Source organism: Mustela lutreola, chromosome 14 (assembly GCF_030435805.1).
Source record: "Mustela lutreola isolate mMusLut2 chromosome 14, mMusLut2.pri, whole genome shotgun sequence".
In the NCBI taxonomy this organism is placed as follows: domain Eukaryota; kingdom Metazoa; phylum Chordata; class Mammalia; order Carnivora; family Mustelidae; genus Mustela; species Mustela lutreola.
This window is the reverse complement of record NC_081303.1, coordinates 30,412,059-30,425,607: the sequence shown is the minus strand read 5'-3', so window position 1 is coordinate 30,425,607 and position 13,549 is coordinate 30,412,059. Positions and strand designations below refer to the sequence as shown.

Sequence of the window (13,549 nt, the reverse complement as noted above, 5' to 3'; positions counted from 1 at the left end):
ATTTTAGCCATTCTGACTGTTGTGAGGTGGTATCTCATTGTGGTTTTGATTTGTATTTCCCTGATGCCTAGTGATGTTGGGCATTTTTTCATGTTTCTGTTGGCCATTTGGATGTCTTCTTTGCAAAAATGTGTTCATGTCTTCTGCCCATTTCTTGATTCGATTATTTGTTCTTTGGGTGTTCAGTTTGGTAAGTTCTTTATGGATTTTGGATACTAGTCCTTTATCTGATAAGATATCTGATAAGAAGACATTTAAAAATATCTTCTCCCACTCTGTCAGTTGTCTTTTGATTTCATTGACTGTTTCCTTTGCTGTACAAAAGCTTTTTATCTTGATGAAATCCCAATAGTTCATTTTTTTGCTTTTGTTTCTCTTCCCTTCAGAGACATATCTAGCAAGAAGTTGCTGTGGCCGAGGTCACAGAGGTTGCTGCCTGTGTTCTCCTCTAGGATTTTGATAGATTCCTATCTCACATTGAGATCTTTCATCCATTTTTAGATTATTTTTGTGTATGGTTTAAGGAAATGGTTCAGTTTCATTCTCCTGTATGTGGCTGTCCAGTTTTCCCAACATCATTTGTTGAAGAGACTGTCTTTTTTCCTTTGGATATTCTTTCCTGCTTTGTCAACGACGAGTTGACCATAGAATTAAGCATTCATTTCTGGGTTCTCTATTCTGTTCCATTGATCTATGTGTCTGTTTTTGTGCCAGTACCATACTGCCTTAATGATGACAGCTTTGTAATAGAGCTTCAAGTCCGGAATTGTGATGCCACCAGCTTTGGTTTCCTTTTTCAACACTCCTTTGGCTATTTGGGGTGTTTTTGTTCCATACAAATTTTAGGATTATTTGTTCCAACTCTGTGAGAAAAAACTTGATGGTATTTTGATAGGGATTGCATTGAATATATAGATTGTTCTGGGAAGCATAGACATTTTAAGAGTATTCTTGGGGAACGTGGGTGACTCAGTTGGTTAGGTGTCTGCCTTTGGTGCAGGTCATGATCCCAAAGTCCTGGATTGAGCCTTGCTTCAGGCCATCTGGTCAGTAGGGAGTCGTCATCTTCCTCTGCCTCTCCCCCTGGTTCATGCTCATGTGCTCTTTCTCTCTCTCTCAAATAAATAAATAAAATCTTAAAAAAAATCCCACAATATTTGTTCTTCCAATCCATGAGCATGGAATGTTTTTCCATTTCTTTGTGTCTTTCTCAATTTCTTTCATGAATATTCTGTAGTTTCCTGAGTACAGATCCTTTGCCTCTTTGGTGAGGTTTATCCCTAGGTATCTTAGAGTTTTCAGTGCAGTTGTAAATGTGACCCACTCCTTAATTTCTCTTTCTTCTGTCTCATTGTCAGTGTATAGAAATGCAACTGATTTCTGTGCATCGATTTTATATTCTGCCACTTTGCGGAATTCCTGTATTGGGCCTTTAATTCTTGTTGCAAAGTTAATATTCCTTGGGAGGAGGTGTTTCAAATGGCTTGTACAACAACTTTGTTTGTATTTAATCTCAGAAGCATTTTTAATTCTAATTTAATTCTAAGCTTTAGTGTAAGTTCGAAGGAAAATGTATATTCTGGTAAACATGAAGAAAAGATACTTAGGAAAAAGGCACTTACTTGATTATACTTAATCTTTTAGTTGGTTGGTAGAGAATTTCTTTAAATCATATTCATTATATGTAATTTAAAAGTATAGTGGCTCATAATTACTGTTTTTTTTTTTTTTTTTTTTTTTTTTGTCTTTAATAAAGAACCCTAATTTGGTCGCCTGGGTGGCTCAGTGGGTTAAGCCTCTGCCTTTGGCTCAGGTCATGATCTCAGGGTCATGGGATCAAGCCCCACATCAGGCTCTCTGCTCAGTGGGGAGCCTGCTTCCCCCTCTCTGCCTGCCTCTCTGCCTACTTGTGATTTCTATGAAACAAATAAATAAAATCTTTAAAAAAATTAAAAAGAACCCTAGTTCTATTTTGTATTCAGATTTTTAAAATTAGATATACTGCTGTTATTCTATTGGAATACCATGTTGTGAAAATTCTAGTGAATAAACAATATGAAGGAAAGAGCTCAGAGCAGGGAACAATATATGTAATTTTTTACTTTAAGACTTTTATAAGATTTATAAATGAAATGTGACTGTTTTTTCTTCTATTTTACTTGGTATTAGTGGTATTAATACTTTATTAATACATAATTACTTTATGATAACTTTTAAAGGAACAAATTGCCTATTGTAGAACAAAGTTGTTTATTTAAATGTCTAATATCATAATAATTATCCAATAAATGTGACTTCTCAAAAACAAAGTCTGTATATACTTTTTTATTTTTCTTTCAGGGTTGTAGAAGAATACCATGACTTATACACATTGCAAAGAGGAAGGATGGAGAGTGATATTAAACAGTTAATGGCCGAAAGAGATCTTTGGAGCTCAGCCACATATGAACTGGCCCTAAAGGTTGGTTCCTCTGGAATCATAACTCAGACTTCTTTTTTGACTGAATAAAGTTTTGTTTTACAATTTTCAATAATCTAAACAAAAATTTTAAAAATGAGGATGTATATTTAATTTATGAATAATGTAGCTATTTTGGGCCTTGAAAAAGGAAAGTTACATTTTTTTCTTTTGTTTCTTCTCTATTAAGTACCTGGCTATCGCCAAGTTAAGGGATCTTTTTCTCACCAGAGTCTATGAAGTATGAGCAAGAATTCTTTTTCTGTTGTTTGTGAAAAGGTTAAAACTTTAACTTCAGGGCACCTGGGTGGCTCAGTGGCACCAGGGCACCTGCCTTCGGCTCAGGTCATGATCTCAGGGTCCTGGGATCGAGCCTCGAATCAGGCTCTCTGCTCAGCAGGGAGCCTGCTTCTTCCTCTCGCGCTCTGCCTGCCTCTTGGCCTACTTGTGATCTCTCTCTGTCAAATAAATAAATAAAATCTTTTAAAAAAAACAACTCCCCCCCCCAAAAAAAAAAATCCTTTAACTTTAATTTATGCTAATAATAAACTAGAAAAGTTGTTTGTATTTTTTTACACAGTGTAACCATATTAGGAGTATATGATTTTGGTTCTATTACCTTGGCATCCAAGATGACAAATGAGTTAAAATCTGGCAGTCTGTGGGCCACTAATATAATACTTTAGGGAAGTATTATAGTTCACAATATTCTATTTTTTGAAATGTTTGCTGGTTGGTTGCCTATTCTCACACCTGGGACGTGATGTTTACTAAGAATTAATAGCACATTATGACCATCACCGGATTCAAATTTCTGTCTCATTTTCCTCTGGAATAGTCAGATCTCATTTAGGATACAATGTTTCATCCTGATGCAGAATTTTAAAATGTTATGTCAAGAGGAAACAATCATGATAGTAAATGTATAATATATTTTTAGAGGTAGACCTGTTCAGTGGAATAAAGAAGAAGACAAGTAAGTTTCTTCACTCTAGAAGTATTTTAAATAGAGAACTGACCCCTTGTAGTGGTTTCTGTGGAAAATACTTTGAATTTGTGGAGGCTTTGTGTTAGCTCATGCCTAAAGTCCTTTCCAATAGGAAATGAGTGACAGCTAGGATGTCACTTCCCTAAAAAAAAGAACTTTGTCTCTTTTGTTCATGGTTATATGCACAGTGTCCACAACAGTCGTTCATTAAATGACTATATAATTGATTTGATGTACTGGTGGTTCTCAAAATATGGTCCAAGGACCTGCTGGGGATACGTGAGACCCTTTCATGAGGTGAAAACTAGTTTTATCACAATATTAAGATGTTATTTGCCTTTTTCACTCTCATTTGCATATGAGTACATCAAAATACTATTTATGTTAATATATATTGGATTTATTGTTACATTTAAGTGAATTAACAAATACATATTTTAAATGATTTTAGTTTTAAGTTTCAATACAGAGAATATCAAGTAGATATAGTGCATATAAATGAAAGTTCTTTGGAGTCTTCACTAATTTTTCAGAGTATAAAGTGGTTTTGAGATCAAACTACTTCAGTTTGATTTCAGTTTAGTAGGTTTAGAAAGCATGAATTTATGATTAAGATTAGTTCAAGATCTAAACAAAAGATTGTGACTGAATTAGTGATTCAGTGAGAAATTGATATTTGAAATTGGTTTGGGTTTAATAAATCACAGTGGTTTATTAATGTCTTAGATTCCTCATTTTAGTACTTTTTTCAAATAGGTAATTGAAAAAAATAGAGTCATATTGGCCAAAAGACTTTACCTCAATGAAAAAGGTTGGAATAAATATACTAAGCATTTCATCATACTGCTGTCAACCAAGGTAAAGCTCAATTCACTTACATTATAAGAAAAGAGACTCTAGCCTTTGAGGGTATAAGAAGACTTTGCTAAGTTTGTAAATTTTAAATACAGTTTTGTGTTTGCACTTAATTGTGAGTGGAATGAAAAATCTAAGGAAAGCACCTGCTAGGTGCTTGAGTGGTTCTGTGGTTTCTTTGTATTTGTCTTCTAGCCTAATTAAAGCAATTTAAATAATTTCTCTAAGTTAACAATAGTGCAAATATTATTTATAGACTTATTCTATTTATTAGTATTTAAACTGAAAAATGTAAGTAGCTGTGTTCATTGATGTAGTGGTATTCTTGATCCATTTTATGCAATTTAATGCAAAAATTCAATGCACACACTTGGTTAAAAAGGAGAGATGTGTCATTTAGTGTGTTTCTAGAATCATAGCATTTACACTGGTCATTTCTTTTTTTTTTTTTTTTTTAAGATTTTATTTGTTTATTTTACACAGAGAGAGAGATCACAATTAGGCAGAGAGGCAGGCAGAGGCAGAGGGAGAAGCAGGCTCCCCGCCGAGCAAGGAGCCCCATGTGGGACTCAGTTTCAGGACCCTAGGATCATGACGTGAGCCGAAAGCAGATGCTTAACCAGCTAGCCATCCAGGCATCCCTCATTTCATTCTTCTTCTGAGATTTTATTTCTGTATCTGAGAAAGAGGGAGAGAACATAAGCAGGTGGAGTGGGAGAGGGAGAAGTAGGCTTCCCTCTGAGCAGGGAGCCTGATGCGGGGTTTGATCCCAGGACCCGCAGGATCACAAGCTGAGCCAAAGGCAGATGCTTAAAGACTGAGGCACCCAGGCACCCCCCTCACTTCATTCTTATAAAAATCCTTTGAGATATATATTAGGGTCTTTATTTTATGGATTAGAAAAATTAATCCTAATAAATTAAACAACATCCTGTAAGGTTACATAGCCAATAATTGGCTAGGATTCACGTTTGGTTTTGTTTGACTTTGAAATTCCTGTTCTTCCCAGTGTACCACACTACCTCCCATGAACGTTGCATGGGGAAATTAGGCTCATGTTGGAAAGGAAAAATATCTTGTCTCCAATATTTTATGTACCATGGAAAATCCACCAGCAAAGGAACTGTGTGATGTTATGATGATATTTTGAAAGAGGAATACCTTCTCAATTTTGATCCATTTGATCCAAATTTGATCTCAAATTTGATCCATTTTGATCCATTTTCCATGGACATCTCTAGTATTATAATATTAATACACTAATTAATATTGAATTAAGAATACTGAGAAGTATTCTTTATGTGAATGAATGGTTTGATTCCATGCGTATTACCTAGGACACTGCAGACCTTGCACTATTGCAGAAATTGACACTGAAATGGAGAAGCTCAATGAATAAATTTAAAAATGAAGTGGAACAAAATGAAGAGTCTACAAGGGAGAAATTGCAAACTATTATGGATAGTCTTACCAAATGGCAGGAGTTCCTCCGAAATGACGGGTGGGTCTACAAGAATCCTGGTTTTTATTATGCTGTGTCATGTCGGATAATGCAGTCCAATTCTTTCTCTCTTTTTCTCTGCCTCTGTTTTCTCTTGTGATGACTCTAACATTGATTTGGTCGGATAACTAGGAGGCCTTCCAAGGCTGTGGTCCTGCTAGGTGCTTGAGTGGTTCTGTGGTTTCTGGTGCTAACCATCTCTGTGGTCCATCCTGCTCCTTCTACCCTCCTGCTGCTGCCTCTGTGCTGTTCAGCTGGTTTGTTGTTTTCTTCTTTTCTTTTTCTCCTCTTCTCTTTTTAAAAAATCACATCAACTTATGTCATCATTATTGGAGCCCCTGAACTTCTTGAACCATCTACAGATTCTATAGCATAGTGCATATGCAGAGAAATAGAATCATTGGGTCGCCATTATAAGGTGACTGATTTTGTTGGATATTATACTTTGTAGCAATTAGAGAAATCTGACAGGGGACAAGGCTGCCTATACAGTACTTAAACCAAGGTGGGATGATTAAATCACAGCCAAAGTTAGTGGGAATCCGGACTTGGAATGCAGGCTTGATTCAGTGATTTTTAAGGTTTTGTGTGGGGGGAGGTTGTTTGTTTGTTTGTTTGTTTACTTTAAGATGTTCTGTCTGTTGAAGAAAAATGTTTAGGTGCCATTTCCATTTCAAATTGAGGACAATGGTTTTGATTTTTCAGATCCTCTAAGGTTTCTGAGTTAACAGAGTTAGAAGTTCTCGAAGCTGAAGCTGGCATATATCCAAGCTGTTGGCTGCTGCCATCCCTGTTTGCTGACTTGGCTGGGAGGGGAGCACAGATCAGGCAGGGATTCTTTTCTCTTTCTCTTCAGAAACTTTTATCAAGAGGTTTCTCCTTGTGAGACTTCAGAGATTTTTTTTTTAAGATTTCATTTATTTATTTATTTGACAGAGAGAGAGAGAGAGAGAGACAGAATGAGAGAGGGAACATAAGCAGGGGGAGTGGGAGAGGGAGAAGCAGGCTTCTGGCTGAGCAGGGAGCCCGACACAGGGCTTGATCCGAGGACCCCAGGATCACAAGTGAGCCAAAGGCAGTTGCTTAACAACTGAGCTACCCAGGCACCCCAAGACTTTAGAGATATTAAAGGAAACCTTCTTACCAAAAGTTTGGGCTCCTGACCTAAATGTTGCATCTTAAATATTCTTTAGTCTTCCCCTCTATTTACAAATTGTTTTGTCTGATGTGTTCAACAGGAATTGCTCTTTTTTTTTAATTTTAATAATGCTTTATTGGAGAATTGAAATTTGCTAAGGGAGTACATTTCAAAAGTTCTTATCACAAGAAAAAAACCTTTTAACTGTGTGGTGATGAATGTTAACCAGACCTACTGTGGTGATCATTTTAATACATACAAATATCCAATCATCATGATGTACAACTGAAACTAGTATCAATTAAATCTCAGCTTTAAAAAGAGGGGGAGGGGGACAATGAGGTATTTGGACTACATGATTTCTAATTTTCTTCCTGGGACTAAATTCTATTCCATGTTCTTTTTTTTTTTTTTTAAATAAACATACAATATATATTTATCCCCAGGGGTACAGGTCTATGAATCGCCAGGTTTACACACTTCACAGCACTCACCAAAGCACATACCCTCCCCAATGTCCATAATCCCGCCCACCTTCTCCCAACCCCCCTCCCCCCAGCCACCCTCAGTTTGTTTTGTGAGATTAAGAGTCACTTATGGTTTGTCTCCCTCCCAATCCCATCTTGTTTCATTTATTCTTCTCCTACCCACTTAAGCCCCCATGTTGCATCACCACTTCCTCATATCAGGGAGATCATATGATAGTTGTCTTTCTCCGCTTGACTTATTTCGCTAACCATGATATGCTTTAGTTCCATCCACATTGTCGCAAATGGCAAGATTTCGTTTCTTTTGATGGCTGTATAGTATTCCATTGTGTATATATAACACATCTTCTTTATCCATTCATCTGTTGATGGACATCTAGGTTCTTTCCATAGTTTGGCTATTGTGGACATTGCTGCTATAAACATTCGTGTGCACGTGCCCCTTCGGATCACTATGTTTGTATCTTTAGGGTAAATACCCAGTAGTGCTATTGCTGGGTCATAGGGTAGTTCTATTTTCAACATTTTGAGGAACCTCCATGTTGTTTTCCAGAGAGGTTGCACCAGCTTGCATTCCCACCAACAGTGTAGGAGGGTTCCCCTTTCTCCGCACCCTCGCCAGCATCTGTCATTTCCTGACTTGTTAATTTTAGCCATTCTGACTGGTGTGAGGTGATATCTCATTGTGGTTTTGATTTGTATTTCCCTGATGCCGAGTGATATGGAGCACGTTTTCATGTTTCTGTTGGCCATTTGGATGTCTTCTTTGCAGAAATGTCTGTTCATGTCCTCTGCCCATTTCTTGATTGGATTATTTGTTCTTTGGGTGTTGAGTTTGCCAAGTTCTTTATAGATTTTGGACACTAGCCCTTTATCTGATATGTCGTTTGCAAATATCTTCTCCCATTCTGTCAGTTGTCTTTTGATTTTGTTAACTGTTTCCTTTGTTGTGCAAAAGCTTTTGATCTTGATAAAATCCCAATAGCCCTTGCTTCCCTTGCCTTTGGCGATGTTCCTAGGAAGATGTTGCTGCGGCTGAGGTCGAAGAGGTTGCTGCCTGTGTTCTCCTCAAGGATTTTGATGGATTCCTTTCTCACATTGAGGTCCTTCATCCATTTTTGAGTCTATTTTCGTGTGTGGTGTAAGGAAATGGTCCAATTTCATTTTTCTGCATGTGGCTGTCCAATTTTCCCAACACCATTTATTGAAGAGGCTGTCTTTTTTCCATTGGACATTCTTTCCTGCTTTGTCGAAGATTAGTTGACCATAGAATTGAGGGTCTATTTCTGGGTCTTCTATTCTGTTCCATTGATCTATGTGTCTGTTTTTGTGCCAGTACCATGCTGTCTTGATGATGACAGCTTTGTAATAGAGCTTGAAGTCCGGAATTGTGATGCCACCAACGTTGGCTTTCTTTTTCAATATTCCTTTGGCTACTCGAGGTCTTTTCTGGTTCCATATAAATTTTAGGATTATTTGTTCCATTTCTTTGAAAAAGATGGATGGTACTTTGATAGGAATTGCATTAAATGTGTAGATTGCTTTAGGTAGCATAGACATTTTCACAATGTTTATTCTTCCAATCCAGGAGCATAGAACATTTTTCCATTTCTTTGTCTTCCTCAATTTCTTTCATGAGTACTTTATAGTTTTCTGAGTATAGATTCTGTGCCTCTTTGGTTAGGTTTATTCCTAGGTATCTTATGGTTTTGGGTGCAATTGTAAATGGGATTGACTCCTTAATTTCCCTTTCTTCTGTCTTGTTGTTGGTGTAGAGAAATGCAACTGATTTCTGTGCATTGATTTTATATCCTGACACTTTACTGAAGTCCTGTACAAGTTCTAGCAGTTTTGGAGTGGAGTCTTTTGGGTTTTCCACATATAGTATCATATCATCTGCGAAGAGTGATAGTTTGACTTCTTCTTTGCTGATTTGGATGCCTTTAATTTCCTTTTGTTGTTTGATTGCTGAGGCTAGGACTTCTAGTACTATGTTGAATAGCAGTGGTGATAGTTGACATCCCTGCCATGTTCCTGACCTTAGTGGAAAAGCTTTCAGCTTTTCTCCATTGAGAATGATATTTGCGGTGGGTTTTTCATAAATGGCTTTGATAATATTGAGGTATGTGTCCTCTATCCCTACACTTTGAAGAGTTTTTTTTTTTAAAGATTTTATTTATTTGACAGACAGAGATCACAAGAAGGCAGAGAGGCAGGCAGAGAAAGGAGGAAGCAGGCTCCCTGGTGAGCAGAGAGCCCGATGTGGGGCTCGATCCCAGGACCCTGGGATCATGACCCGAGCTGAAGATAGAGGCTTTAATCCACGGAGCCACCCATGCGGCCCCACTTTAAATAAAGAGTTTTGATCAGGAAGGGATGCTGTACTTTGTCAAATGCTTTTTCAGCATCTATTGAGAGTATCATATGGTTCTTGTTCTTTCTTTTATTGATGTGTTGTATCACATTGACTGATTTGCGGATGTTGAACCAAACTTGTAGCCCTGGAATAAATCCCACTTGGTCGTGGTGAATAATCCTTTTAATGTACTGTTGACTCCTATTGGCTAGTATTTTGGTGAGAATTTTTGCATTTGTGTTCATCAAGGATATTGGTCTATAGCTCTCTTTTTTGATTGGATCCTTGTCTGGTTTTGGGATCAAGGTGATGCTGGCCTAATAAAATGAGTTTGGAAGTTTTCCTTCCATTTCTATTTTTTGGAACAGTTTCAGGAGAATAGGAATTAGTTCTTCTTTAAATGTTTAGTAGAATTCCCCCGGGAAGCCGTCTGGCCCTGGGCTTTTGTTTGTTTGGAGATTTTTAATGACTGTTTCAATCTCCTTACTGGTTATGGGTCTGTTCAGGCTTTCTATTTCTTCCTGGTTCAGTTGTGGTAGTTTATATGTTTCTAGGAATGCATCCATTTCTTCCAGATTGTCAAATTTGTTGGCATAGAGTTGCTCATAGTATGTTCTTCTAATAGTTTGTATTTCTTTGGTGTTAGTTGTGATCTCTCCTCTTTCATTCATGATTTTATTTATTTGGGTCCTTTCTCTTTTCTTTTTGATAAGTCTGGCCAGGGGTTTATCAATTTTATTAATTCTTTCAAAGAACCAGCTCCTAGTTTCGTCGATTTGTTCTGTTGTTTTTTTGTTTTGGGTTTCTATTTCATTGATTTCTGCTTGATCTTTATGATTTCTCTTCTCCTGCTGGGTTTAGGGTTTCTTTCTTGTTCTTTCTCCAGCTCCTTTAGGTGTAGGGTTAGGTTGTGTACCTGAGACCTTTCTTGTTTCTTGAGGAAGGCTTGTACCACTATATATTTTCCTCTCAGGACTGTCTTTGTTGTGTCCCACAGATTTTGAACCATTGTGTTTTCATTATCATTTGTTTCCATGATTTTTTTCAATTCTTTAATTTCCCGGTTGACCCATTCATTCTTTAGAAGGATGCTCTTTAGTCTCCATGTATTTGGGTTCTTCCCAAACTTCCTCTTGTGGTTGAGTTCTAGCTTCAGAGCATCGTGGTCTGAAAATATGCAGGGAATGATCCCAATCTTTTGATACCAGTTGAGTCCTGATTTAGGACCGAGGATGTGATCTATTCTGGAGAATGTTCCATGTGCACTAGAGAAGAATGTGTATTCTGTTGCTTTGGGATGAAATGTTCTGAATATATCTGTGATGCCCATCTGGTCCAGTGTGTCATTTAAGGCCTTTATTTCCTTGTTGATCTTTTGCTTGGATGATCTGTCCATTTCAGTGAGGGGAGTGTTAAAGTCCCCTACTATTATAGTATTATTGTTGATGTGTTTCTTTAATTTTGTTATTAATTGGTTTATATAGTTGGCTGCTCCCACGTTGGGGGTATAGACATTTAAAATTGTTAGATCTTCTTGTTGGACAGACCCTTTGAGTATGATATAGGATCCTTCCTTATCTCTTATTATAGTCTTTGGCTTAAAATCTAATTGATCTGATATAAGGATTGCCACTCCTGCTTTCTTCTGATGTCCATTAGCATGGTAAATTCTTTTCCACCCCCTCACTTTAAATCTGGAGGTGTCTTCAGGCTTAAAATGTGTTTCTTGTAGGCAACATATAGATGGATTTTGTATTTTTATCCATTCCGATACCCTGTGTCTTTTGATTGGGGCATTTATCCCATTAACATTCAGGGTAACTATTGAGAGATATGAATTTAGTGCCATTGTATTGCCTGTAAGGTGACCGTTACCGTATACTGTCTCTGTTCCTTTCTGATCTACTACCTGTAGGCTCTCTCTTTGCTTAGAGGACCCCTTTCAATATTTCCTGTAGAGCTGGTTTGGTGTTTGCAATTTCTTTCAGTTTTTGTTTGTCCTGGAAGCTTTTAATCTCTCCTTCTATTTTCAATGATAGCCTAGCTGGATATAGTATTCTTGGCTGCATGTTTTTCTCATTTAGTGCTCTGAATATATCATGCCAGCTCTTTCTGGCCTGCCAGGTCTCTGTGGATAAGTCTGCTGCCAATCTAGTATTTTTACCACTGTATGTTACAGACTTCTTTTCCCGGGCTGCTTTCAGGATTTTCTCTTTGTCACTAAGGCTTGTAAATTTTACTATTAGGTGACGGGGTATGGGCCTATTCTTATTGATTTTGAGGGGCGTTCTCTGAGCCTCCTGAATTTTGATGCTCGTTTCCTTTGCCATATTGGGGAAATTTTCCCCAATAATTCTCTCCAGTATACCTTCTGCTCCCCTCTCGCTTTCTTCTTCTTCTGGAATCCCAATTATTCTAATGTTGTTTCGTCTTATGGTGTCACTTATCTCTTGAATTCTCCCCTTGTGGTCCAGTAGCTGTTTGTCCCTCTTTTGCTCAGCTTTTTTATTCTCTGTCATTTGGTCTTCTATATCACTAATTCTTTCTTCTGCCTCATTTATCCTAGCAGTGAGAGCCTCCATTTTTGATTGCATCTCATTAATAGCTTTTTTGATTTCAACTTGGTTAGATTTTAGTTCTTTTATTTCTCCAGAAAGGGCTTTTATATCTCCCGAGAGGGTTTCTCTAATATCTTCCATGCCTTTTTCGAGCCTGGCTAGAACCTTGAGAATCGTCATTCTGAACTCTAGATCTGACATACTACCAATGTCTGTATTGATTAGGTCCCTAGCCTTTGGTGTATTGCCTCTTGTTCTTTTTCTTGTGGTGAATTTTTCTGCCTTGTCACTTTGTCCAGATAAGAATATATGAAGGAGCAAGTAAAATACTAAAAGGGTGGCAACAACCCCAGGAAAGTATGCTTTAACCAAATCAGAAGAGATCCCAAATCGTGAGGGGGGAGAAAGGGGATAAAACAAGTTTCGGAAAGAAAGAAAGAAAAGAATTAAAAAAAGAAAATAAATAAAGAAAAGTATAAAAAAGAAAAAATATATATTAGATAAACTAGTTAAAAAACGTTAAAAAAGAAAAGGGTAAGGGTTAAAAAATTTTTAGCAGAATTAGAGAAAAAATGAAAAAGAAAAAAAATTAAATTAACTGCAACACTAAAGAATCATAGGGAGAAAGTCATGAGTTCCGTGTTTTGCTTTCTCCTCCTCTGGAATTCTGCTGCTCTCCTTGGTATTGAAACTGCACTCCTTGGTAACTTGGTCTTGGCTGGATTTCTTGTTGATCTTCTGGGGGAGAGGCCTGGTGTAGTGCTTCTCAAGTGTCTTTGCCCCATGAGGAATTGCACCACCCTTACGAGGGGCCGGGCTGAGTAATCCACTCGGGTTTGCTTTCAGGAGCTTTTGTTCCCTGAGTGCTTTCCGTAGAGTTCCAGAGGACGGGAATACAAATGGCCGCCTCTTGGTCTCCCACCTGGAGGAGCCAAGAGCCTGGGGCCCCACTCCTCAGTGCGCCCTCAGAGAACAGCGCCCAGTAACTCCCGTCTGACTGACCTCTGGCCGCGCTCTGAGCCTGCGACTGGTTCAAGGTACCCCTGAGCTGTGAGCTCACTGTCAGCAGCTCTGTCTCTGTGCCGGCTTTCCCGTTCTAATGCCTGTAAGCTCTGCGACACTCAGACACCCCCGATCCTTCTGTGACCCTGCGGGACCTGAGGCCACACTGACCCCGCGTGGGCTTCACCCCGCTTTAGCCTCTGGA

General features: G+C 38.0%; 1 protein-coding gene across 5 annotated transcripts in view; it reads left to right on the top strand.

Moving 5' to 3' along the window:
* The window catches only part of AXDND1 (axonemal dynein light chain domain containing 1), a 116,187-nt gene that overhangs the window by 44,757 nt on the left and 57,881 nt on the right, over positions 1 to 13,549 (top strand). For 3 of the 5 annotated variants that reach the window (XM_059145845.1, XM_059145844.1, XM_059145843.1), the window contains exons 12-14: positions 2,341 to 2,461; positions 4,203 to 4,304; positions 5,639 to 5,802. In XM_059145845.1, the coding sequence (XP_059001828.1) occupies positions 2,341 to 2,461; positions 4,203 to 4,304; positions 5,639 to 5,802 (387 nt within the window). The remainder of the gene's footprint in view (positions 1 to 2,340; positions 2,462 to 4,202; positions 4,305 to 5,638; positions 5,803 to 13,549) is intronic. The other 2 variants (XM_059145847.1, XM_059145848.1) reach the window with 2 other exon arrangements.